The sequence below is a fragment of the Sus scrofa genome, chromosome 7 (genome assembly GCF_000003025.6).
Source record: "Sus scrofa isolate TJ Tabasco breed Duroc chromosome 7, Sscrofa11.1, whole genome shotgun sequence".
In the NCBI taxonomy this organism is placed as follows: domain Eukaryota; kingdom Metazoa; phylum Chordata; class Mammalia; order Artiodactyla; family Suidae; genus Sus; species Sus scrofa.
Window position 1 is genome coordinate 40138888 of NC_010449.5, and position 25854 is coordinate 40164741.

At 37.9% G+C, this 25854-nt stretch overlaps 2 protein-coding genes across 6 annotated transcripts in view; one reads left to right on the plus strand and one right to left on the minus strand.

Moving 5' to 3' along the window:
* Window positions 1-22236, minus strand: part of SUPT3H (SPT3 homolog, SAGA and STAGA complex component) — a 397821-nt gene extending 375585 nt beyond the window's left edge. The window contains exons 1-2 of one of the 3 annotated variants that reach the window (XM_021099857.1): window positions 21945-22236; window positions 8119-8219 (exon numbers count right to left, since the gene is read on the minus strand). In XM_021099857.1, coding sequence (XP_020955516.1) covers window positions 8119-8219; window positions 21945-22205 — 362 coding nt within the window. In that variant the 5' untranslated portion in view covers window positions 22206-22236. Of the gene's footprint in view, window positions 1-8118; window positions 8220-21467; window positions 21638-21944 lie in introns of those variants that run through there. The other 2 variants (XM_021099856.1, XM_021099859.1) reach the window with 2 other exon arrangements.
* The window catches only part of RUNX2 (runt related transcription factor 2), a 246724-nt gene that overhangs the window by 32307 nt on the left and 188563 nt on the right, over window positions 1-25854 (plus strand). The window lies entirely within an intron of this gene.

Genomic DNA, 25854 nt, shown 5'->3' on the forward strand with positions numbered 1-25854 from the left:
GAAAGAGAATAAAAAATACAGTGTTTGACTCAGCAATGGGTTGTATTCCAAGTCTGACTGTTTGGAAGTAATTCCACAGAAAAAGAATGTTATTTTTGTCGTAGAAATAAGTATTAACTGATGATCAGATCAGCCCAAAAGTGTAATTTAACCCACAATTGGCAGAAACCCATTACTAGTATATTGTTATCCCTACTAAACAGGTATTACCCACCCACGTAATACACAAATAGGGAGAAAGCCACAAAAGGTTTGTGACACTCTACGGATCTACAAAAGGTTTGTGACACTCTACGGTAAAAACTGGTCATAACCTGGTTCTTTCAAGACAGAGAAACAGGAAGAAAGCAGTTAGTCAAAGATAACAGATTAAGGATTAGTTGTCACTACTCTTCCGGATAACAGTGGTTTGCAAACTCTATTCATTCTTTCCTAGGGAAAATGTTATGCCAGTTAGAAAACCTAACTACTACAGTATTTTTAAAAAAGCATATGACGTTTTACTTAAGATTGTTTAAATGTCTATATAGAGATGTCAAAAAAGATGTATTTGCAAAAGGCGACACTACTAATATACGCTTTTGTGATGTATTTTAATATGCTAGAAGTATGCACACACATATTAATAGGTGTGTTGACATATAAAAACACATCACAGAATAAGTCAATTCTCATTTCTTCGAATGCAATGTCAGACCGCACCTCAGTCTCATATCTAAAATCTAAGAAACCAGAACTGTGCCACTGCCAACTTGAAAACAGCCAGGATCCTTTGACTCAAAAGATCATCAAAATCAAAAGGATTCATTCCTCTTTATTAAGAATCTACTATTCGTTTATAAAATCACACTCTCTTAATTTTAAGAGTTGTTTACATTCTATTTCAACAGAATTTATTGTAAAGAAGCAATCAAAACATTATCATAGATATCAAATTAATTTCCTACCCAAAGTTACTAACCATTCTGACACATTACCAGTATTGAAGAATCCATTTTTATCAAGTACCTTTTTCAAAGATTAATTTTTACCTTGATACCTTTAAAAATACGTTTTCACAATCTCAGCATATTAAAAATAAAAATAATGAACTGACAAATTGCTTCATAACATACTGATAACTTTATAGCTCCCAGAAATTTTGTGAGTCTAGCTACATGGGAACAAGCACCCAAAACACACCATGATGTTACACAGCCATTTACACACAGTCATGCTGTGTATAATACAGTACAAGTGTAGTACAAGATATCCAGAGTCTAGTCACAGTATTTTCAGAAAGACTATGTATAAATACATTGTGTAAATTCACAAAAGAACATTTTTAAGAAACACATTTCAATATTACCCAGACTGCCTACAAAACTGAACATGAATGTAATATTAAACCTCACAATCAAATCTGACCTGCTGAAGGAATCAAAAGTGAACATCCCCAAATCATTAAAGAACTGTAAGACAAGGACAACCAAAAAAAGATGTAAAAAGTAAACGAATGACAGTGTTGAGTAAATGCAAAATAAAGCCATGTAACGTGTAAAATATATTTTCCCAATTTCAATAAAAATATAAGCATACCACAAAAGAAGTATTTCATGTATTATTTATATTTTCCATAGTCCTTCTGTTATCCAATATGACAGCCACTTGCTAGATGCAACTACTTAAATTTAAATTAAAATAAAATGCAAAGTTCAGTTGCTTGGTTTTCTAGCTCATTTAACGTATTCAGTAGGTACACATGGTGAGGGCTATCATACTGGAGAGCAGAGGAACAGAAATTTCCACCACTACCGAAAGTTCTCCTAGACAGTAATATAGACAAATCAACTCTTTCTATAATCATATAAAGTCTTCCCAAAAAACTGCAAACATTTCCCTCTGCACTTGAAAATTTTTTATAAACTTCCCAAATCAGTATGTTGATGATCACATTATTCTTTTAAATACAATGATAACAATCAACAGGACAGTGTTTACGATGTTCCAGGAACAATAACTATATGCTTTGACTCAGTAACTCATTTAAAATACCTTCATATAAACCCTCTGAGGTAGATAACAAGTCCACAAAGCCTTCTTAGCCTTATCTGAAAGATGTATATCAGAATTCAGAAGTTTTCAGATTTTAGAAAGTAAATACTACATCAAAGTTATTTGGCTACATATAACCCTCGGGAGGGTCTAGGGAAGCAAGGCGCTCAGAAACACCATGGGATGTACTAATATTAACACTGAAGGTACGTGAGGTCAATAAATAACTGCCCAGCATTAGGTCCTGGTTCCACCATCAAATTAGTTCAAAACAAGTATTCGTTGGAAATAACTTGCAACTATAAAGTACTACAATTTTAGAGTGACAAATCTATGAATTTTTGCCTATTTTTCATCACATAACTCAGGATTTTCATCACAGAATTATTAAAATGACCATCCCCTGAATTTCAAAAATTCATTTTTAAGACTAAACAAAATGTTTTTCCTCTGGTAATTTTATAACCTAAAATAAAAGACCTAGGTATTTTCATGAAATAATTGACAGAGATATTTAAAAACAAATTCAAAATTATGTCACTTTTATAAAACGATACATTCTATCAGTGCAGGGATTTAATTCAGTTAGATCTAGCAACTGAAACATTCATTTCTGAAAGGAAAAAAGCATAAACAACCTTTTCCTTTTTTCTTTTCTTTTCTTTTTTTTTTTTCCTTGCTTTTTAGGGCCTCACGTACAGCACACGGAAGTTCCCAGGCTAGGGATGTAATTGGAGCTATAGCTGCTAGCTTACACCACAGCCACAGCAACACAGGATACGAGCCATGTCTGTGACCTATGCTGCGGTACATGGCAACATCAGATCCTCAGCCACTGAGCCAGGCCAGGGATCGAACCCACATCCTCATGGTTACTACTCAGGTTTGTTACTGCTGAGCCACATGGAAACTTCTAAACAGCCTTCAGTTACACAGTGTTTTTATGGTCTCAATCAACTTTTGCACATTTTGCACTTTTAGGAAAGATTGCACATTTTGCACTTTTAGGAAAGATTGTGACCAATTTTATAATACAATTTGAAAATCTTATTCATTATTATTAAACTTATAAACTAGTGTATATCTTAAAACCTTCCAAATAGATGCATTTCACAAAAAAGTACAAGGATAAGTTTATTAACATACTTTAATATAATTGAAATTTCAGGAATTAAAATATTAACAGAGATAAAATAAAAACAAGGTGGACATTTAAATATTCAACATGTTTACATCCAAAATTATGAAACATCACAATATAAGCATCTGATAAGGAGTATATACATATTTAATTTCTATGAAAAATTATACTTTCTCTCCATTACTGATATGGTCTCGCCTAAAAAGATTTGGTGGTTAGGTACAGGAAACTGAAATAAATGCCATAATATGAAAATAGTAAGTTAATCCAATATTTATTATAAAAATTAGACCTCATCACAAATAACAATAATTAACTGAACAATTATCCATCTTTCCCATTTGTAATTTCATTATAGCACCTAATCACACATAAGCTAGTAGAAGTTCATTTGTAAACTCAATTTTATAAATCAAAGTAAGTTTTATTGATTGAAATGTAATTTAGCATAAGTTGTCAAGAGCTTGGACCCTGGAGTTAGACTTTCTGCCCTAAATCCTGGTTTTCCCACTTACTATAACAGCAATATTTGATGAATTACTTAACCTTTGTGTCTCAGTTTCCTCATCTACAACAGGGACTAAGAGAATCCTCAGAGGGTTGTGTGAGGATTAACTGAAATGCTGTGTGGAAGTACTCGGGAGGGTGCCTGGTACACACAGCAGTACTGGCTATTATCACTGGTATTATCAAAGTATCTCTGAAACTGGAATACAGGAATGTTAGCATATTTTACCTTAAGATTTCTTCCCTCCAGTTTCCTGGAAAACCTAAATGCACCAGGGAAACTCAGTGTTTGAAGGAACCCTGTGTCCATTTACATATTAGGTCCCTTTAAAGTCAGATAAGGTTAGGATAGAACTGAATAATAACTTCAAAGTGTTAAGCAACAGCCAAATGATACCATTTCACATATACAACTAAGCCCTACTCTAGTATAGCAAGAAATAAATGGTTGTTGCTATTTATCCCAAAAATTCCCAAGAAGCAAATCCTACTGGAAAAATTATTAGCTCAGTTTTGGACATACAGTTCATGGTGCTAAAAGAATACTTAATGCAGCTTCCAGAAAGCAGTCAGAAGTACAGACCTAAAGTCAGGAAGTTACAACTCAGAAGTTCCTCACCCGCTCCCTTGTACCACCATGGAATTTTTCATATCCTATTCCATGACAATCATTAAGTCTCCACACCCTCCTCTATTGCTAGACTATCTTGAAGGCATTTAGGTCCTGCCATATAAGGCCTTGCTCAATATCGTTCTTTTTTTAAAAGTGCAAAACTTCCCAAATAGCATAGCTAAAAGAGTGAATTTTACTGTATATAAAGAAAATTTCTACTTTAGAAAAGTTTATTTCAAATCTGTGGATTCGAAGTAATGATGAAATTTTCATTTGGAAGAATTCTTACAAAATACAAGTAGCATGGAAACAAAACCTTTTTTTCTTTTAATTTGGTCACATGAGAATGACTAAAAATGCTACCAACCAACAAAACCTGATATATCACCAGGCCTCTACACCTGTAAAAGTACAATAATAACAAGGGCCAGAAATTTATAAATGAGTAAAATAAGAAGAGAAAGTCTGAGGAAGATTCCTTAAGGTGCATTTAAATGAATTTAAATTCTTAAGAAGTCTGTCAAAATACCTGCAGTGTGGATTGAAAAGATTTTACTTTCTAATTTATAGGCTACGTGAGTTCAGTAACTTAAAAATGAAAAGCCTCTGGACCCTTCCAGCACATGTTACTCAAAGAGCTGCGATTAAAGAGCATATAGCAGACATGCTCAGATATATGCACTAGGTAAGGGAAGGCTACTGTGGTCCCCAACCCACCAGCGACCGTTGGACTGCCAATCCTTTAGTTTCGAATCTGCAGAAGTACTTCCTTAAGAATGCTGCACTAGTGGTATTTCCCCAAACGTAAGACACCGTCCATTCTATTAAGGCTCTAATAGGAAAACAGACCGGTTGCCAGCTCTACATTTAATAGCAGATCCTGACAATTCCTTTTGTGCTTGACAGCTAGATACCTTTCAGTGAAACCATTCCCTTGAAATGACACTACAATATTGGTACTTCTTCAGAGGGCAGCAAGCCAAGAAAAAACAGCTCATCTGTGGTGAAAGAGTGGGGAAGACAGTAGCAATAGAGGATCAAAAAGCAGCAACACAATACAGGCTTAGAACTGTGAAAATGCAGGGGAGAATAGAGATTCACAGAATGAAATTCCTACAACACAAAATAAACGGAGAGACTTAAGTCTGCACTTTCTCATGTAATATCACATAAGCAAGGGTCAAGTGCGTATTGATTCTGATTTTATATAATCAAAAGCCTGAGAACCTTATGCTCAGGTTTGGTAAATAAAAAAAAGATTCCTCTAATCTTGGTCCTATTTTCCTGTTCTATGAAGCAATTCATAAGGAGAAAAAAATAACTTGAGACTATAAATGATGAATGTAACTATTAGGAGTGGCCTCTCTACGAGGTCTGAAATAGAAGGAAAATGTACATTTCTTCCAAAGCTGTGGCCAACAATAACTTGCGCATTCTGAATCCAGCTTAAGCACATTAGTTCGGAAGATGTTTGCAAAAGTATTTAATGAGAAAGTGCTGAATTTAGCTTTTATTTTTTATTTTTTTTCTCAGTTTTCTTAAGTGGCCTGCAGTCCATCCAGCGCACTAAGTAGAACCTTTCCTAAGTATAAGTGACAAAGGAAAGATAGCTTTCTTATAGAGAACTGTTTCTACAGATCAGAGGTCATCAAACTTTCTGTAAAGAGCCACATAGTACATATTTTCAGCTTTACAGGCCATATGGTCTCTGTCACAACTACTCAACTCTGCCACGTAGCGTGAAAGCAGCGATAGATAACAGATAAATAATGTGGTCCAATAAAACCTTATTTTTAAAAAACAGGCAGCCAGCCTACGGACCGATGGCCATAGTTTGCTGATCTCTTCTGTAGAGCATGTTTTATTACCTACTAAAAAAATACACTGTTTTAATAAATAATATCAAACTTGAAATATGATGTCTGGGCTTTGCTTTAAAATTTTTCATTTAAAAAAAAAGTAAAGCGTACGGAGCAAAGTTAAAGAAGACTGGCAAATCACAATTATTATTAGTTTGAGGATGGATGCGTGGAGTTCATTATGATATTCCAATGATTTTATGAGTTCAAAATTTCAAAAAACAAAAAGTCTTTTAAAATCAAAGTAAATCAATGAATTGCCTCTACAGGAAAATTAATTTCCTCACTTTAAACATTCTAAAATATGTTTAGTATTTTTAAACATAATTAACACAGAACAACATAAATGTTGAACATAAAGCTACTAAACGATAGCTTAAAAAAATGAAATACACAAAAGTATATACAATCTTACAGGTGCGGCCCTAAAAACACAAAAAACAAAAAAAAAAAGTATATACAATCATGAACCCTTAAAATTTTCCATAATTTTAAATATAGCCTCACCTCATATAACTCCTAAATTAATACATTTAATTTATTCTCATCTAACAAAATGTGTTACCCATTTTTGGTTTTAGAATGTATTTTATAGGGCATATATTACTTATGTTAACGTATTATATATAGGTTTATTATTTTTCAAATAGTTTAATCAATTTTATTTCTCAGTTTTAAATCTAAGCAGTAATTATTAATAGATACAATTCACATTAACAAATGCTGTTTTTTGGTCTTTAATAATTAAGAGTATAAAGGGATCGCAGGACCAAAAAGTTTGAGAATCTAAATGTTTTCAACCCTGTTTAAAGTATGTTTACCAAGCAACTATTAGATATAAGCTCTAATTTATTTTTCCTTTGAACAATAATCATCACACAGTGGAGCTAATCCATAACGAAGGCTATCAATATACATCCACTTAAACCTTCAAAGGAAACATTCTTTTAAAATTGTTGGGTATGTCATGAATAATTTATCCATAGAAAAAGAAGAACTCTAACATGTTATCCCCCTTATGCTGAATATTGTCTCCTGAGCCAATAATAAAGAAAAACCAGGAGTTCCCGTCATGGCGCACTGGTTAACGAATCTGACCAGGAACCATGAGGTTGCAAGTTCAATCCCTGGCCTTGCTCAGTGGGTTAAGGACTCGGTGTTGCCATGAGATGTGGTGCAGGTCGCAGACACAGCTGGGATCCTGCGTTGCTGTGGCTCTGGCGTAGGCCGGCAGCTGTAGCTCAGACGGGACCCCTAGCCTTGGAACCTCAATATGCAGCAGGAGCGGCCCTAGAAAAGGCCAAAAAAAAAAAGAAAAGAAAAACCAGTATGTGCCAGCAGGCATTCCTAATAAATACATTATCTCTCATCAAATCAAGATATGCAGTCTCACTCACTGAAAGAAGCCAGAAATCAAGCTGAACAGAGCCTTTGGAAAGAAATTTTAACGGCTGTGCAATTTCTCAAAAACTAAATAACCGTGTTTTTTAAATGTGCTAAGTTTTTTTCTCAAGTTCTAAAACACAGTGATTTCAAATATTCTCAAAACTGAAAACTAATTTAAATGAGGTTCATAGAATTATTAGGACATTTGAGAAAAATTGAGAACTCTGAAAATATTTCTAACTTTCCAAGAATATAATCAATGTCAAAATTTTCTAGATCAAAACTAAAATGGTAATAATTCATAACACAGATTTGGGCAGATAATAATTACAGCAAAAATGTTTACTTGATTGTTCACTCTGATGAAAATGAACCAGTACTTTTTGTTCTAATGCAGTGTCACTGTGGCATTTTTAACCAATTTGCCCCTTCTGCATATGTCTATTTAAAATGTTATAACCCTATTTGAGTTTTTACTTACAAATTTCCACGTTGTTTCATAGATCTTATTTCTATTATCTTTCATCAACATGAATAAACTTAAAATAGTAATAAGTGAGATACAGAGACATACTTACATCATACTCTGCAATTCTGCTGCAAAGCTTATAGACTTCCCTGTACTTCTTCCACTACTTGAAGTGGCAGTAGACATTGGGCTGGCTGCAGTATTATTCATCTAAAGAAAAAAGAGAACTAAACTTACAATATGCATTTAGCTATAAGTAAACGCACGGAAAACAGAAGCAATTATAAATTACTTCAAAAAGTATAGAAATATTTAAATCTCGAATTTGTTGTATATAAATCTGATTTGTTCATACTTAACGTTCTTTATTAAAATGAAATAGTAAGGTGAAAAACTGCTTAGTCAATTATGATATCAAAAAATTATCTGCCTGGGTGATAAACATTTCAGTGCATATTTTATAGTAAGTATTGGAAGAAAAATACTCATTATTTTAAATGAGCTCGGTGATTTTCAAAATGTGTTCCGGGGAGCCCTAAAATTCACTAGCATTATTTCAGTGAGCTCTCAGTGGCCCCCACGCAGTTCCACCCAAAACACCACAACTCTGACTTTTCTAGTTCGTATGCTGGGGTTCTCCAAATAAGATTCATTTCAGAAAGAGCTGCACAGCTCTAAGATACAAAATTAGAAAACTACAACATAATCTAATTCCATTTGATCAAAAGCCTAAAATACAAAGTTCCCATCATGGTGTGGTGGTTAACAAATCTGACTAGGAACCATGAGGTTGTGGGTTCAATCCCTGGCCCTGCTCAGTAGGTTAAGGATCTGGTGTTGCCATGAGCTGTGGTGTAGGTCGCAGATGCCACTCGGACCTGGCATTGTTGCAGCTCTGGCGCAGGCCAGTGGCTACAGCTCTGATTTGACCTCTAGCCTGGGAACCTCTGGCTAGGATGCGGCCCTAGAAAAGACCAAAAAAAAAAAAAAAAAAAAAAAAGCCTAAAATACAAATAATACCAATAAAGCCAATCAGTAGATCAGAAGCAAGAACTATGATATTTTATAATCTTATGACTAAATAACTCATCAATTTAAAACGTGACTTTTTCCCAATAAAATTAAGCTAATACATAATGAGAAAACTAGATGCTAATCCTAATACACGCCATTCTGTTTACTGCATGTGCTAATCCCATAAATAAGAATTTGTGAAAATAATGTTCAAGTACTAAAAGCTTCAATGCTTTTATCTCAGTTTCAATGCTTTTATCTCAAGGACACAGTAAGCGCTCGATAAATGTTAACTATTATTTCATGTTTACATAAATTCTGCAATGCTATGATTTTCCTTAAAAAAATACTTTGCAGATTAAGGAAGAATTAGTGAATTTAAAATACATAATAAAGCAGTAGTGAGAACTTGAAGTATAGTAAAATAATTAGGAGTCAGAAGTCAGACTCTCCGGGTTAGAATCCCAGCTCTGCTTCTTTACTGCAACTTGGGACAAGTTCCTTAACGTCTTCGTGGCTCTGTTTCCTCAGATGTAAAATGGGAATGATAACCGTACACTCGTAACGTTGTTGTGAGGATTAAACCCACTAACATGGACAAAGCACTCAGAATAATTAACGACTATAAACAGAAAGAATTCAAGAATTCTATCGTGATCTGCTAAAAGCTTGTATGTGACAAATTTAGATTATCCTTATTTCACAAAGTTTCAGAAACTTGAACATTTTCACTAAAAGACCTCAATATAATTCAACAAATAGTAATCAGTTTGCTTATAAAATAAGTTCTGTTTTCATACTAACATCACCACTGCTACTAGTCAGCCTGGCCCAAAATCTCAGTCATTATCTTTGACTCCTCCTGCACCCTATAATTTGTAAGAAGCCAAAAGAATTCCACTTTATGTTTTTACCTGCTCCCTTTCTTGTTGAGCTCTATCTATAGCTTCTCTCTTTGCAACTCAGTTCATTCTCCATATTGCTAGCAAGTTTATCTTCTTAATTCATCCTCTAATCTGACTACTCCTGTGGGCAATGGAGACTCACACTGATAAAAGGAAACTTGAACCAGGGTCATTCACCGATGACTGAGGTGGAAAGGCTGGGTCCCATAAATGAAAACTGAAAAAAATAAAAACTACTACAAACCACTGCCTGAGACGAGCCACATACGAAGCTTTTGAGAAGGCAAAAAGACAGAGATCTAAGACAGACAGCTTATTAGCTGGGTGGCTAGATCTAGAATTTCCCAATATCATTCTGTAGCAGGACAAGCCATCTGCCAACATAAGCCCTGGTCTAACCTGAGGGCCCTAAGAGCCAGGCCAAACCACCAGAAAGAGCATGCAAGAACAAAGAAAAAGAAAAAAGTTTCACTCAAACTGAGCCTGAAAACCAAAATTCTAAAACACATAAAGCTAATGCTGTGAAAGACCAACAGCATTTTTAAGCCTAAACTTGTTTTATTTGTTCACAAAGACTTTTTCGGAAAAAGTACTTTTTCCTACAAATAATAGAAGAAGCAACAACATTTGGAACTCGGGTTTGAAAAAAGTGTGTGTGTGTGTGTGTGTGTGTGTGTGTGTGTGTGTGTCAGTCCAAGATTGGAGAAAAATAAGATTGGAAAGCAAGTTCTCAGAGGAACAGTCCTACAAAATCAGGACACAGTGATTAAAAAAGGAACTTAGTTTTCCCAATCACCTTAGAAAATGTTTCACTTATCCCAAGACTGAGAGAGGTATGATATCCCAGAGAAGATGTTAAGCTCAAAGATCACGTACTAACCTCAGCCTTCACATACAGCTACGATTTAAGCTGACTTGTGTCAGATTTGAAGACCTGTCATTCTGTGGGATTACCCAGTGGCCAAACGCCCTGAGACCATTGATGGAGTAACCGCCCCCTTTTTACTTTGCAAATCCAGTCACTGCTTTAACACTCTCTCAAGAGGAGACGTTTCAGAAAGTAAATTCATACTAAAGCCTCAGCATTTTTAGGTTGTGCCTCTACTGCAAATGTTTCGTATCAGGAGAAAGAGGGGAAAGGTCCCAATCCCAGTTTATTATAACCACGATCATCCTCTCACGATCCAGTGGTTTAATTCTTAAATCAAACAGGTGAATAACATTCTTCCTGACATGATGAGCGGACAGCGTATTAGAATCTTTAAAATAATTATTTCCTGTGCCTACATTTTGTTTGATGATTTAGATAATTAACTTCTTTAGACATTAACTTCTTTACACATCAAAGTCCTATCATTCCAAGGCTTTATTTCCTATCTCCCAGACATTTAAAGGGGGAAAAAAAAAAAAAGTCAGTTAAAAGCAGAAGCACTCAAGTCAATTTTCTCTAATAAATACAGTTAACATGGAACTGAAAACCTACTGTAATCTTCTCAATGGGTTAATGTCCTGCAGTTGTTTTAGCTTTCAATTGAAATGCAGCTGTTTGCCATATTTTACAAAATGAATTCAGATGTGCAGATGGAGACCTAGATTATTTCAACATGCCAGTTTAAATGTGCATTCAAGGAAAAAGTTCATCTCTGATGAATACTTACATTTAAACTGGATCATTAAGCCAATAGCCAATACTATGTCAAACCTGTAAAATTCTATTCCAGAGTAGAAAAGCTGACATCTTTTAGTAAAAATAATGGAATTTAAGGATACACCCCTTTCCTCAGAAAACAACACAACAAAAAAATTTAACTGTAGTATAGTTATATATTACAAATGTGAATTAAACAAAAGGGTAATGAATATGTTACAGGGTTTCTATAAATAGAAACAGCTCATATTTTTAGTGACTAAATGAATAAATAGCTGTAAATCTTCTCAATGGGTTAATGTCCCATTGAGCTATCAATAAATAGCTCATATTTTTAGTGACTAAACGAACAAAGGAGAAAGACTTTGAAACATCTTTAGCTTAAAATACCTCAGAGTTGAAAACTTTACTACTAGCTACAATACCCTTAAAGCAATGTGAAAATCTGGATTGGGAAATCCATCCGTTTACCCACGTAATAAAAGACAGTGGAATTTTTAAATTATTTCTTCTACTATATACCTGCTAAGAAAAATTAATTCAGCAGACCTAGGTACTGATTCTGAGCATCTACAGGGTCTCAATTTCAATCATTCATAACCTGAGCATCCCATATAATATAAATTAATAGAAAACTGTTATAATCAGAACATTTTCATACAATTCCAAAGGCAGGGAGCAATTATGGTTGAGCCAACACTGTTATACACTATACTTTAGTTTTTTGTTGTTTAAAAAAAAAAAAATCCTCAAATCACATCACGATCTAAATTTCTCCAAAAAAAAAAAAAAAAAATCATTCAATCACCAAGAATGTAAAAAATAAAAAAGATTAAAATATGCAAAATTTTAAAATTTTCTATACCTAGTACTTGGGATAACTAAATGGTAATTCCAATTTATTTATATATGTCCCACTTCAAGTGGACTTTAAAAGACAGAAAATTCAAACATCAATTATCTGCTAAAAGAGAAGCAGAATGAATCATTCAAAGGGCAGATGATTCAGATATTTCACACCCGTTTTGAAATTAAAAGCAATTTTTCTAAAACTGCTAATTGCATTTTCAAACTAACTAAAAAAATCACAAACTAACTAAAAACTCACACATCAAATGAGTTCAAAACCTGAAATAAGATGCATTGATCATAGTACTTCTCATACTGCAGTATAACTATTTCCTCATTCTTAAACTGCCAACTGTGTAAGGATGGGGATACTGTTTTATCTGTAATTCTGGTACCTAATATATTGCCTGACATGGCTGATGCTCAGCAAATGCTGAATGAATGAACAAATGACTGAACAGCACAACAAAGAATAAAAGAAAAGACACATCCCTACCATTTTAGACTACTGAAGTTAACATGCTAATGGAATGACTTTAGAGATAATGCACAAGATACTATGAACAAGAGGAGGAACATGAGACCCAGTCAATTGTGGGAAAATTGTACTGAGATTCAATACTAGTTTTCATCTGAAAATAAACCATATTTAACTGCAGTTTTTTAAAAAACAACATAGGAGTTCCCGTCGTGGTGCAGTGGTTAACGAATCCAACTAGGAACCATGAGGTTGAGGGTTCGATCCCTGGCCTTGCTCAGTGGGTTAAGGATCCGGCGTTGCTGTGAGCTGTGGTGTAGGTCGCAGACGCGGCTCGGAACCCTCATTGCTGTGGCTCTGGCGTAGGCTGGCAGCTACAGCTCCGATTAGACCCCCAGCCTGGGAACATCCATATGCAGCGGGAGCGGCCCAAGAAATGGCAAAAAGACAAAAAAATAAAATAAAATAAAAAATAAAAAAAAATACAAAGGCAAATGCAAACTTTTCAATCTCACTGAATTACTGTTAAATAAGTCCAGAACTGAAAGTACTTTGAAAATTAAAATGTGCAATAAAGAGAATTCTATGATCTAAGGAAATATTCTGTCTTACCACTCACTGAGCAATTATTTTTCTTAAAAACCACTAGAACAGGAATAAGCACTTAACCAAAATCAGTGTGGTCCTAATCAATACAGGTAAGAAACTATAAATATTAAGGAACACCTACTGATCAAAACAAATTATTAGCTGTAAGGTGGGAACATAGTTTCCCCACCAAAACATGCTTCCCTAAGAGCAACACTACTGAAGTCCCTGGTGGCCTAGTGACTAGGGATTCAGCATTGCCACTGCTGTGGCTCAGGTTCTATCCCTGGCCCGAGAACTTCCACTAGCTATGGGTGCAGCCACAAAAATGTTTTTAAATATATCTTTTTAAATTAAAAAAATAATAATAATAAGGCAACACTACCCACTCTTCAGGCATTTAAGAGCAAAAACTCCAAGGCACGTTTGACTCTCCAGCTTCTTCCCTGCCTCGATCTAGGCACCCTGGTCTTAGCAATCTTTTCTTAAAAAGTTATTCTAAGTCAACCCCTTCCTTTCCAGTCTCACTCTCATACCCTTACTACGATATCTTTTAAACTCATCTCCCAGCTTGCTAATTAATTCTGGTTATCCCCTCCTGGGTACCCTTCTGCTCCTCTATCTAGAAGCCTCCAAGGGCTCCCCTTGGCCTGGAGGACAAAATGTATCTAAGATCAATCTCACAAGACCTTTCCTGCCTCCTTTCCTCTATCAGCCAAGTTAAACAGCCAGTCTCTCCCAAACCATCCCAGGTTCTTTTGAACCTGCACACTCCCAGTTCTTTCTGCCTGCAAGACCCTGTGTTTCCTCCCCACCTATCCTCCTCCGGGTGGTCCAGAACAGCTCGACTCAACCTCAATACCTCCAAGAAGTCCTCCCAGATACACCAGCATGAGGAATTCTTTCTCTGACATCTGATCCTTTTAATTTATGAATTCTTTTGATTTCACATTAAATGTTAGTGCATACTACTTAGTCTATTAATAAACCTCTTCTCCATAATCTCTCCCCCAACTATTGGCAGACAACTGCACTACCTCCTTCACAGAGAAACAGAAAGCCTTTATTTAGTCACTTCCTTCACACTCTTCTACCAAAGCCTTCAAGTATCTTCCCTTGATTCCCTGCTCTTATAATAAAAGCACCTTCTGATTTAAAGCCAATGCACCACCAGTGCTTTGGATCATTCATTCTTAACTGTTTACTGGGCAACTACTACAAGCCAAACACTGTTGTAAGAGCGAGGGTTATGGTAGTGACTAAGCTAGACAAAAGAAATACAATATAATGCAGGAGACAAGCACATAAATATAATTTGAGGTAGTGACAACTGCTGTGAAAACAGATTAAACAAGGTGAACAGCAACCAGGAGGCAACACTTAACATAAGATCTCAACAAAGCCCCAGTGAAAGCTCTGAACTTCTAGATAAAAAGAACAGCAGAGTACCAAGATCCTGAAGCCAGTGCAGCTAGAGTGACGTGAACAAAGGGGATAAGCAGTAGAAAATCAGATCTGAGAGTCAGCAAGAGGCCAAATAATATACAAACCCTGTACTCCACATTTTCGAGGCTACTGGAGAATTGTGATAAGGGAAGTGATTGGAAACGTTTTAGCTTGTAAAAAGGTAACTCCAGCTACTGTGAAAATACACTGTAAAGGAGCAAAGGTATAAGCCAGGAGAGGAGCTAGAAAGTTAACTGAAGTGGTACCGGCAGGAGATGACAAGACTTAATTAGTGGAACAGGTGGAGATGGTGATAAGTGGTTAGATTTCTGGACTCTATCTGAGGGCAGAGCTGACTTGCTGCAGAATGAGACAAGGGATGTGGGAGGAGAGCAGTCAAAAGGACGACTCTGAAGTTTGGGGCGGGAGCAAGTGGCGTCCAGGTGGGCCATGTTAGGATGAGACTACCGTGTAGCTGAAACCCTGCAGGAGCTTTTAACAGAGGTTGTAAGGCAGAAGACTGAAATAAGACTCAAGAAGGATAATGAATCAACATAGTAGAACCTGGTAATAAGGATCAACTAATCTCTCAAATTCAGTTTCTCTGTCAAGAATAATTTCTGCCCGTGCAGAGAAATGCTGGAAAGAAGACAGTGGCTACAACATAACCTGCACGCAAAGATACATCTGACTTGAAAATATCAAAACACCTACACACTATGAAAACTGCAAAACTGCATACAGACTGCAGTGACATATCTTAGTTGGCTACATAAGCAATTTTTTTTTCTAACCTACAGACACAGGAGCCAGTGACAGTCTGCTCAGAGACATATGAAGTTCGATTATTTTATTTTTTTTAGTCTCCTATTAACATAGGTCTCTATGCCATGTTTTCACATTCAAAACTCTCAAAAGAAACACTGGGTTTCAAAAATAATTTTGGTTCTTTGCAAAAATGGTTCTTAATGTGCACTGCCAATGTGCCTACCAGATCATCCTAACCCTGAAAAAAATGCCAATCTTCTTTTCCAATATTGAAACACTTGTTTTTACATAAAATATTATATAATTGAATGATAACGGTTAACTTTCCAAATACGTGCAAAATTTTGGAATCAATTACACTTCTGAGAGTAAGACGTAAGTGTATTTGACAACAATGTCAAAAAAAGGAGATCTCAAACATGAAAAGTCTCTTCCAGTTCAGATTCATATTTCAGAAATATTAAACCTTATAAGAGGTCTATGTTAAACATAAACAATTCAGTAAAATATCTAGTGTGGTTAAAAACACAGTTCATGTGACTGAAAAAGAAAAAGGAGTGGGAGATTTACCGTAGGCATGTAAAAAAGAGATGAACTTGTACAAGTATTTCAGAGTCGAGAGAGTCTTTCACCTGTACTAACTCACATTACAGGCATACGTTTCCCCTCATCAATGAAGACGCCAAGAGTAAAAATACTGGGTACAAGTTACAATCTAACACAAAAAACAGGCTTTGATCCCAGGTAAACTGAAACATTCAGTCCATCTACATACATATTTTAACAATCTTAACATTTTAACTAACCTTCTACCACTTTAGTGCCTTAGTTTTTTCATTTGTAAAAGATGCCTATCTCCTTTAAATGACATGTAATATTTTACATTAAAATAACATGGAATTGATGAGAAGTTGTGCACATAGCAGCCAGGGGACCTGTCGTTATGTTTTCTTGGAGACTAATGACTTTAAAAGTTAAGTTTAGGAATTCTCGCTTAAAAGTAAACCTCAGGCAGACAGATAAACAACTATAACAGACAAAAGTATTAACGATGCAAACTGGTGGGAGGGGGGAACCAAAGACATCTGAGGTTCAAAACTATAGTTTGAAAATCACTAATTTCATCCAAATCCCTCATTTTTCAGGTGAGGAAACTGAAGTCCAGAGGGGTTTCTTGAACTGCCCAAGGACACACCACTATTTAGTGATACAGCTGGGACCAAAACTGAGGTCCCCTGACTCCTGGTCCAGAGTTCTTTCTACTATCCCACAAGGAACATACAAATAAAAGTTGATAATTAACTCACAAGACCTCCACAATGTGTTTGTCATAGTGAACTTTTGTGAAGTATCTGCCTATGCCGACTCACAGTGTAGCCGTAAAGAGCTGGGCTCTGGAGTTCCAATACAGGCTCTAACACTCACCAGGTGACCTTGGGCAAGTCACATCACCTCCCTGCCTCAGTTCCCTCATCTTTAAAAAGGAGATTACAAATACCCCTCTCACAGGTCACACCAGGTCATGTACACAAAGCACTGAGGACAATGCCTGGTACCTCAAAGGCACTTCGTTCATGATGATGCCAATGATGATGAAGAATCCAAGCAAAAGTAGAGCTTCTTAAAAACATATCACTGAGTAGTAGTATTAAACACATATATTCTCAGAGAAAGAATGTTATGATTAGGAGTAGTCTTTTAAAGATTCAGAAACAAATAATACGAATGAAGTGAAATACAAAGAATTCAGTCATAAAACCTCCATAGCATTTAAGAGTTCACATCATGGCTCAGTGGGTTAAAAACCCAACTAGTACCCATGAGGATGCAGGTTTGATTCCTGGCCCCGCTCAATGGATTAGAGGATCCCGAGTAAATCACAGACACTGCTTGGATCTGGCACTGCTGTGGCTATCGCAGAGGCCAGCAGCTGCAGCTCTGATTCAACCACTAGCCTGGGAACTTCCATAAGCCACAGGTGCAGCCCTTAAAAGAAAACAAAACAAAAAACACCTCTATAGCATTTAAAATAGCAAAAGTCCACTTTAGGATTTTCAGCAACTAGTACATACTATACACCAGATAGCATGCTATTTTCATATTCATCACCTTATTTAACATTCAATAGCCACCATCCGTCAGATATTATCAGAGGAAATAATAAAATGCAAAAGAAAACTTACAGATCCATTCCAGAAAGTAAGAGCCTTACCAATATCATCTCTTAAGTGGGAATGACATGTTTGGATAAATAAACGAGATACAGCATTGAGCACAATGGTTGGAACACATCAAGTACCCATGAAAATGTTGGCTCTCCCTTAGCAGTAGTACAGACTTGTTTTGAGCAAAGAATATATTGTAACCAGATCAATAAAGCACCATTACTGGGACTTATGGTGTTACTTGTCAAAGAGAATAATCTCCGGTAGTGGTGCCTACTGTACTCTATTTATGCTACTTCACAAATTAAAATATAAACAATTTTTGCAGATCTAGGGCCAGTCTTTACAGGAGGTAGTAGGTAGACAAGCTGAGATGAAACCAATTAAAATGTCTGTAAAACAAGACAACGACTTATGTAATTCTCATCAGAAGCCTCCTGCAATCCTGTGAAGAGGTAGGCTAAGGTTAGGTACGAATTCCATTTTACTGATGAGGAAAATGAGGCTCAGAAAAGTTATATACCTTTAACCGAAATCACAGAGAGAATACAGAAAAGGGCTAAACCTAGATTTCGGAATGAGTTTTAAGTGCTCTTTGCACCTATCCACAATGCATCTCAGAACACTAACCTCTCCAGATCATGATTCAATAAACTTAAGGCTAGAGCAGCTAATATTTATCAAGTACTTACTTCTTATGAGCTTCGCTGCACCCAACACTGTGCCCAACACATCACATGGATTAACTACATTTAACCCTCAGTACTGAGGAATCAAACCAAATGTGTTTGGCTCTCAATAAAATATTTTATCCAGTACAATTAATACAACAATGCATTTAGCTGAATTATTTTCCTTTACCACTGAAGTGAATCATAAGCAACGCCAGTCTTTTTTTTTTTTTTTTTTTGTCTTTATGCCTTTTCTAGGGCCACTCCCACGGCATATGGAGGTTCCCAGGCTAGGGGTCTAATCGGAGCTGTAGCTGCCAGCCTACGCCAGAGCCACAGCAATGCCGGATCCGAGCCGAGTCTGCAACCTACACCACAGCTCACAGCAATGCCGGATTCTTAACTCACTGAACAAGGCCAGGGATTGAACCCACAACGTCACGGTTCCTAGTCGGATTCATTAACCACTGCGCCATGATGGGAACTCCCAACGCCAGCCTTTAACATAAGTAGATTTCTAATTTCACTATTCAATCTCGCCATAAAGTAAAACAGGTGTTATTTTCAACAAGAATACTCAATCTTCTGATCTGACTGGCATGGCCTAAGTTGCTTTGCAGACTCCTATACCAAAAGATGTTATAGAGAGAACCAAAAATCAAGGTGCCCAAGATTTGTATCTAATTATATGGAGAAAAGTAAAAAATTTTAATTACCAGTGAGTTAAATGGACAGGCCACTTGCTGGCCTTATTCCAGATAGTTTTTTAAGCACATATGCAATAACTATGTCACTACATTAAAGCATTTCATTTCTGAGATTGCAATATGGTTAATCCTCCTAAAACTATATATAACAAATGTCAACAGGCCTAAAAGTAGGGTTACTGTATTATTATGTGGACCCAACTGGAACATTTTTGAGAATGAAAGGAGCTCTATTAATAATTATGCTGGAACAAACAGGCTCTAAACCATGACTGTCCCAGAAAAAGCAGGGTGTACAGTCACCCTGTATAAGAACAACCCATTTTTATTTGTCTGCTATGGACTATTCCCTGTATACACTTAATTTGTGAGCTTTAAGTTTTTGTTTCAGGTCCAAGGATTATCATCAGCCTTGAGACCAAGAACACCACTTCACAAACATCAGGCCAGAGTTAAGGGTGTGCTATCTATAAGTAAAGTGTTGGGGTTAAGTTTTTCTTTCAAACTTAACTTTGTAAACATTTGTTTGTGAGGGAAAAAAAAAAAAAACACTCCCCATATTTTAAAGAAAGCAACCTTGCAAAATATCATCAAATTTCATACGTATCTCTTCAAAAGTTTTGAATACCAATAACAACAAAACTACTTCTGAAATGGCCCCATGCTCAAGCTCAAAGGTTACCACTATAATTTATCAAACTGTCTCACACAAAAGTTGAGGAGGAGTTCCCGTCGTGGCGCAGCGGAAACGAATTTGACTAGGAATCATGAGGTTGTGGGTTCCCTGCCTGGCCTCGCTCAGTGGGTTAAGGATCCACATTGCCTGGAGCTGTGGTGTAGACACGGCTCAGATCTAGAGTTGCTGTGGTATAGACCGGCAGCTATAGCTCTGATTCGACCCCTAGCCTGGGACTTTCCACTGGCTGTGGGTGCGGCCCTAAAAAGCAAAAAAAAAAAAAAAAAAAAAAAAAAGAACCACCTTCCAAACAGAAAAAAAAAGTTGGAGGAATAAATGAGTTGAAAGGTTTACACTGAAAACTAAAGCAATAAAAGTCAGTGGAAACCCAGGGTTACAATACAGTACAATGATTAAAGTTAACGCCAGTCGGTAGTATTATGACTCTCCAAATCAATCCGGCATTAGCTGTACAACCTTAGAGTCAAAAGAATGTTTTGCTTTAATTTGTGAGCTGTAAATAAGTACTAACAGATCCAAGCTTTGTTTGAACTGTAGTATTTGAATGAAAGGCATTATTTGAATATAATTATGATTACCTAAGGCAACAAACATTGTAAGAGTTGGCTTCTCTGATTTAAAACTCAACCAAATCAAGAACTGGAAAAGGTCTCAAAGTCTAAATTCTAGACCTATGCTGTCCAATAAGGCAGCCATGTGGCTATTTATATGTAAGTTAAATTAAATTAAAAATTAAATTCCTTGGTTCCTCACATTTCAAGTGCTCAGGAGCCAATGGTGTCTAGTGGAAACCATATTAGGACAACACGGATTTACAGACTATTTCCATAATGACAGAAAGTTCCATCGGACTGTACTGCTCTGTACCTTTTCTTGAATGTTCCCATAGACTGGAAACTTGTAATAAATAGCACAACGAAGTGCACCTTATTTTTGCAAAGTACTATCAGGAAGTTATTCATAACATTCAGTCAAATCCAACCTCTGAAAGATTCGCCAGACACTCTACGAGTTCCAATCCCCAATTTGGTCTTCATGTAGATCTTTGCAGAGCTAACTACTTGCTTCCAAAGTTCTGGCCCTCACAAATACAACCCTAGGTCCTCTCCTCCCAGATACATCCTCATTTCTTTGGACCCAAAGAGTTTAATTCTATAGCCTCACGGAGTTAAGCTTATTTATCCATGTGTACATTAATAACACATGTCCAGGGTCGTCTCTGAGTGTCAGATATTACATGCCGCTGCCCATATAAATCCAGAGCAGCTTCTTGATTTTCCATTTTGAAAGCAAGGTCACAGGCATTCTGAGTTTCTTAAATCAGGGAGAAAAAAAAAGTAATTAACAGGTAATTGATCAGTGCCCGGAGCTTGTTTTTTTAACGAGTACTACCTCCTATAACCCTCACAATTCGGAACTAGGCTATTACTGTCCCCATTTTACAGACCTGAATACCTGGCCAAACACCCGCTAAATAATTTCCCCAGGGGTCACAGACGTGGGGTCACAGACGTGGGCTCACCCTTGAGAGCAGGGAGTCGGTCTTTTCCTTTTTCTGGATGCTACACTTTTCCTAACGCTACCTAAACTCTTCCACCTCGCGGATAAAGCAACAATTTACTTCTTTAAAAATTCTTGCCCCCACTCCCCAAACACTACCTAGATGACACGCGTTCTTCACACACCCCAGCGGCTCCCGCCCGGCCGCCCGCCCAGCTCCCCTGGCCCCACGCCCACCCGCCCACAGGGAGGAGTCAAGGCCAACTCCACACTCCGCGGGAGAACCCCGGCGCCGCGCGGGGCCAGCGCCTCAGGAGACGCTGCCTCGGTCCTCCCCTCAGCCTCCTGTGCGATCGCCCGGGACCCCCCGCGGCCGCCCTGGGGCTGGGACAGGGGCCGGGGCCCGGAGGCGCGGGGCTTGGCGTGCGCCCCCCACCCCCGCCGGCCCCAGCCCTTTCCCCTGCCCGCCCCGCGCCGCCCCCCTGACCCCCCCTACAACCTCTGCTCTAAGAACACTTGTAGGCACGGCTGCGTGTCCCGCGTGGAGGATGTGGGGGTAGCGATGGTGCGGTTTCTGCGGCGGCGGCCCGGGACACGCTTGGGAAGGGGCGGGGTGGGGGGCTGAGAGTGTCGGAAGGGAGAGGTGGCACGGCGAGGGGAGGGGGGGGCGCAAGATGGCGCGAGCCCGACTCTCCCCGTGGGGCGGGGGTGGCGGAGGTGGAGGAGGGAGGGCTGCGCACGCCCCCACCGCTCCCGGCATGGGCCGGGGCGCATGCGCGCTCGGCCAGGTGGCGCGCGGTCTCCTTTCCCCAGCAAGCCACTTCCGCCACGCTCGCTGGGCGGGGCGTCGCCGCGGAGTTCGCCGGCCGCCACTTTCTGGGCGGTTGCGGTTCGTTCCGCGCTGGGCCCCGTGTTGGCTACTCTGAGCCGCGCGTTGGGCCTTAGAGCCGAGGCTGCAGGGAGAGCCTTGGAGATGAGCCGAGAATGGGAGGGTGTTCAAGGGCTAAACTTGGGTTCTTTAAGAGTGAGTTGAGAGAGCTAGAATTTTCAAGCGGCTCTGACCGCTGCTGGAAGTTTTCAGCTTGAGGGCAGAGGTTGGCCTCTGTAACCTCCTGCGGAATTGCGGCGAACCAGGATCTTAGCGGGACTGTGCTTTTAGGATGGCGCAGGGAAAGGGGTAGATCCGGAAAGACCCACTGCCTCAAAGGACCACAGTGCCAGAGTATGGAAATAGAACCCTTTCTCAGACCAACAGTGAAACACCAGCTCTTTCCCTGGCTCCCCACCGCTCCCTATCCTTCCCCAGCGCAGTCATCCCAGAAGCGGTGGGCAGTGATAGTCTGCAGTGAATTTCCCCTGCTCATTTTACCAAGTTCAAGCATTAAACGACTACGTTTTTATTATTGAAGCCTTTATTTCAAAGTTTCCTAATGCATAATCCTATGTTCATTTTTTTCTTAGAATTTTAGCCTGTTTCTCTTTATTTTTAAATCTTGCCCTCCCCACTTTAGAGCTGTACATCCTGTCCTCTCACATTTGATTGATACGGATGTAGATGAACACAGTAGATTAACACAATGATTTCGGGTTACTTTGACAATTTTATGTGAAATCTTGTTATTTATATTTTTAACATTTCTTTTGAGCTGCTTTGGGAAGAAAATTGGATTATCCACTTATGTCCACTCCTACGACATCAGATATCATATTTCATAGAGATTCGACTACTAACCTTCATCATGTCTTGTTAAAGCATTACTGCTTCAGTTATTTTCTTGCCTATGAATGAATATCTGTGTTCTGAAATAATCCCTTCCTCCGATTTGCTTACAGTGTTCAAAATAGCAACTTATTTGGTTATTTCCTCTGTGGATTATAGTTGAGTTTTCTGTTAATTTTGTGTTTAGTTCTCTTTAATCTCCCCAACACTTAAATAGTTGCCAGATAATTAAAGTTCCAAAAGAATAAATATGTTTAGTCTGTAAAAGCTCACCATGATGTGTAAAATTGGGCTCAATTCAGTGATGAGTAGTGTAGAGGATAAGAGAAAGTAACAAGTAATTGTCACAATCTCTTAGGAAGGAAGAGCGGTTTTTACAATAGTTGAAGAGCCCTTTCGAGTACATTAGCAAGAAAATAGAAAATTAAGAGAAAAAATTAATATTACATGTAAGGAAATATTAGCCTGAGGTTGAATTAATTAATGTTGCCATAGCAGGTTTTGCGTGGCAGTTTCCTTCATCACGTGGAAGCCAGATCTGACCTAGTTTTTCAGGGCAGAACCCAGACCTTACACTCAAGCCACTGGTGTCTAACCTAGATTTAATCACACACAGCAGGAGTTAATGAAAGTATGCCATGAAGAAAGGAAGCTGAGTTAAACAAGGCCCTGGTAGAGGGAGTTTAAAAATTTACTCTTAAATTGTGATGTGCTGTTAGCAGAGATCTTAGCTTTGAAATCACGACTTGTCCTATCAGTGTTCCTACCTCCCTGGATCTGCTAAAATCCATTTTAAAAATTTGATTTAGCCATAATTTTGCTTGTAGTGTAAGAGCATCCCTGTCCACAAAGGGTCAAACATATTCTCCGTTGGATTAATAGCAAAGATCCTAAATGATCCATACACTAAGATATCTTCATTATAACAAAGCTAAAGCAATGACGCTAGTGCTGAATGGAGGCACCACCTTAATTGATGGCTACCACCTCTCAGAAAATATGGGGGTGCTTTCCAAAGCAAGTGGAGAAAACACAGCAGGAGACCAAGTGAATGTTCTCATCCCTTGAACAAAGCCGTTAAAGGAAAATGAAGCCTTTGCTCCTGTAGATTTTTACATTCCTCTCGCATAATAACCTTCATATAGACTTACTGATGCAAACAGGAAGTATCCATATCTAAGTAAAAAAATTGCCTCTTGACATCTTAAAAGATGACTAGATTAGGTAATAAAAGAATCCCTAATCCTCCAAATAGCAGCAGAAGCCACACCTAATGTGAAACCATCTCTATGATAAAGTGGTTCTTTCTCATGTAGATGCCATTGGGACAGTTCACTCCAGGTGACCTGCCACTTATTCTTTTGTGATCTATGACTTATTTAGTAGGATGTTTGTAGAAGCTTTTTCTTTTCCTGTTTATCAATTATTTTATCCTGTACTATCTTTGCTATTCGAATATTTACATAGTCACCAAGGAAATAAAAGGAGTAGAACTACATATTGTTTAGAATTGCATATTGCAACTCTTGCAATATTCAGTTAATTAAGAACTGATATTAAGATCTCTTTTTCAGTTTCATTCTCAAAGGTGCCTTGTTTTGTTTTTAGCGTTCTAACAGATTATTAAGCTCTCTGGTAGCTGGGCAAGTCTTTCTGTATCATGGGCCCTCAGTTTTCATAACTGTAAAGTGAGGTGATCAGAACATCATGGAGCCCCAGTTTCCATATCTGTAAAAGGAGGCAGTCAAACCAAATGAAGTAAAGTCTTGTAGCCGTAAAATTCTATTCTTCTTTAAAGCAGGAATGACCAAAAAAGGATGGATCCCAAAGGTATGCAGAATGATTTCAGCATTCATATTGATGCCAGCAAAAATTACATGAATATGCAGGGCTCTTGCTTTAAGCCAACTTGGATGTTGAGCTAATCTAATGCATTTTAAAAGCAAGACCAGCCTGGGACGATATCTATTAATCAAATTTATTGATATACTGGAGGGAGGGTGGGTCGCACAATTATTCAAAGCGTAATCAAATTGGCTTCCCATACCATCCAATTATATTCATATATTCCAAAGTAGGAAGAACCACACAGTGATGAAAAAAGAATTGCAATACTTAACAGCTTGTAGAACTATAATCATGATCCATCCTCTTAGGAACCTCTCATTGCAGGTTTACCACTTCAGGATCTTTTAAAATTAGTGCTTGGCTGCTACAAAATGATCATGTTTTAGAGAGTCAACATGAGAAGGGAAGAATCATAGAATATCAGGGTTTCATAGGGTCCCTGAACTCTCTAGACATATGGAAACTTAGTTGCTCTCATTCCCATAGAATCTAATACATAATTCCTCTTGTACTGGAAACACACAACTTTTACATTTCTCCCCTTGAAAATAAGATCAATTTCTGAGTTCCCTGTTGGCCTAGTGGTCAAGGATTCAGCATTGTCACTGCTGTGGCTGGGGTTTGATCCCTGACCCAGGAACTTCTGACTGCCCGGGGCACAGCCAAAGAAAAGAAATGAGAAGAAGGTTAATTTGTTGAATGTTAGTGATGGGTGCTAATTACTTCATTCATTCAACAATTATTTATGATGTGCCTCCCATGTGCCTGGCACTAGTCTAGGAGCTGCAAATCTATGCCATCATCAAATGTACATTTTAGAAGGAGGAGTTGGACAATAAGC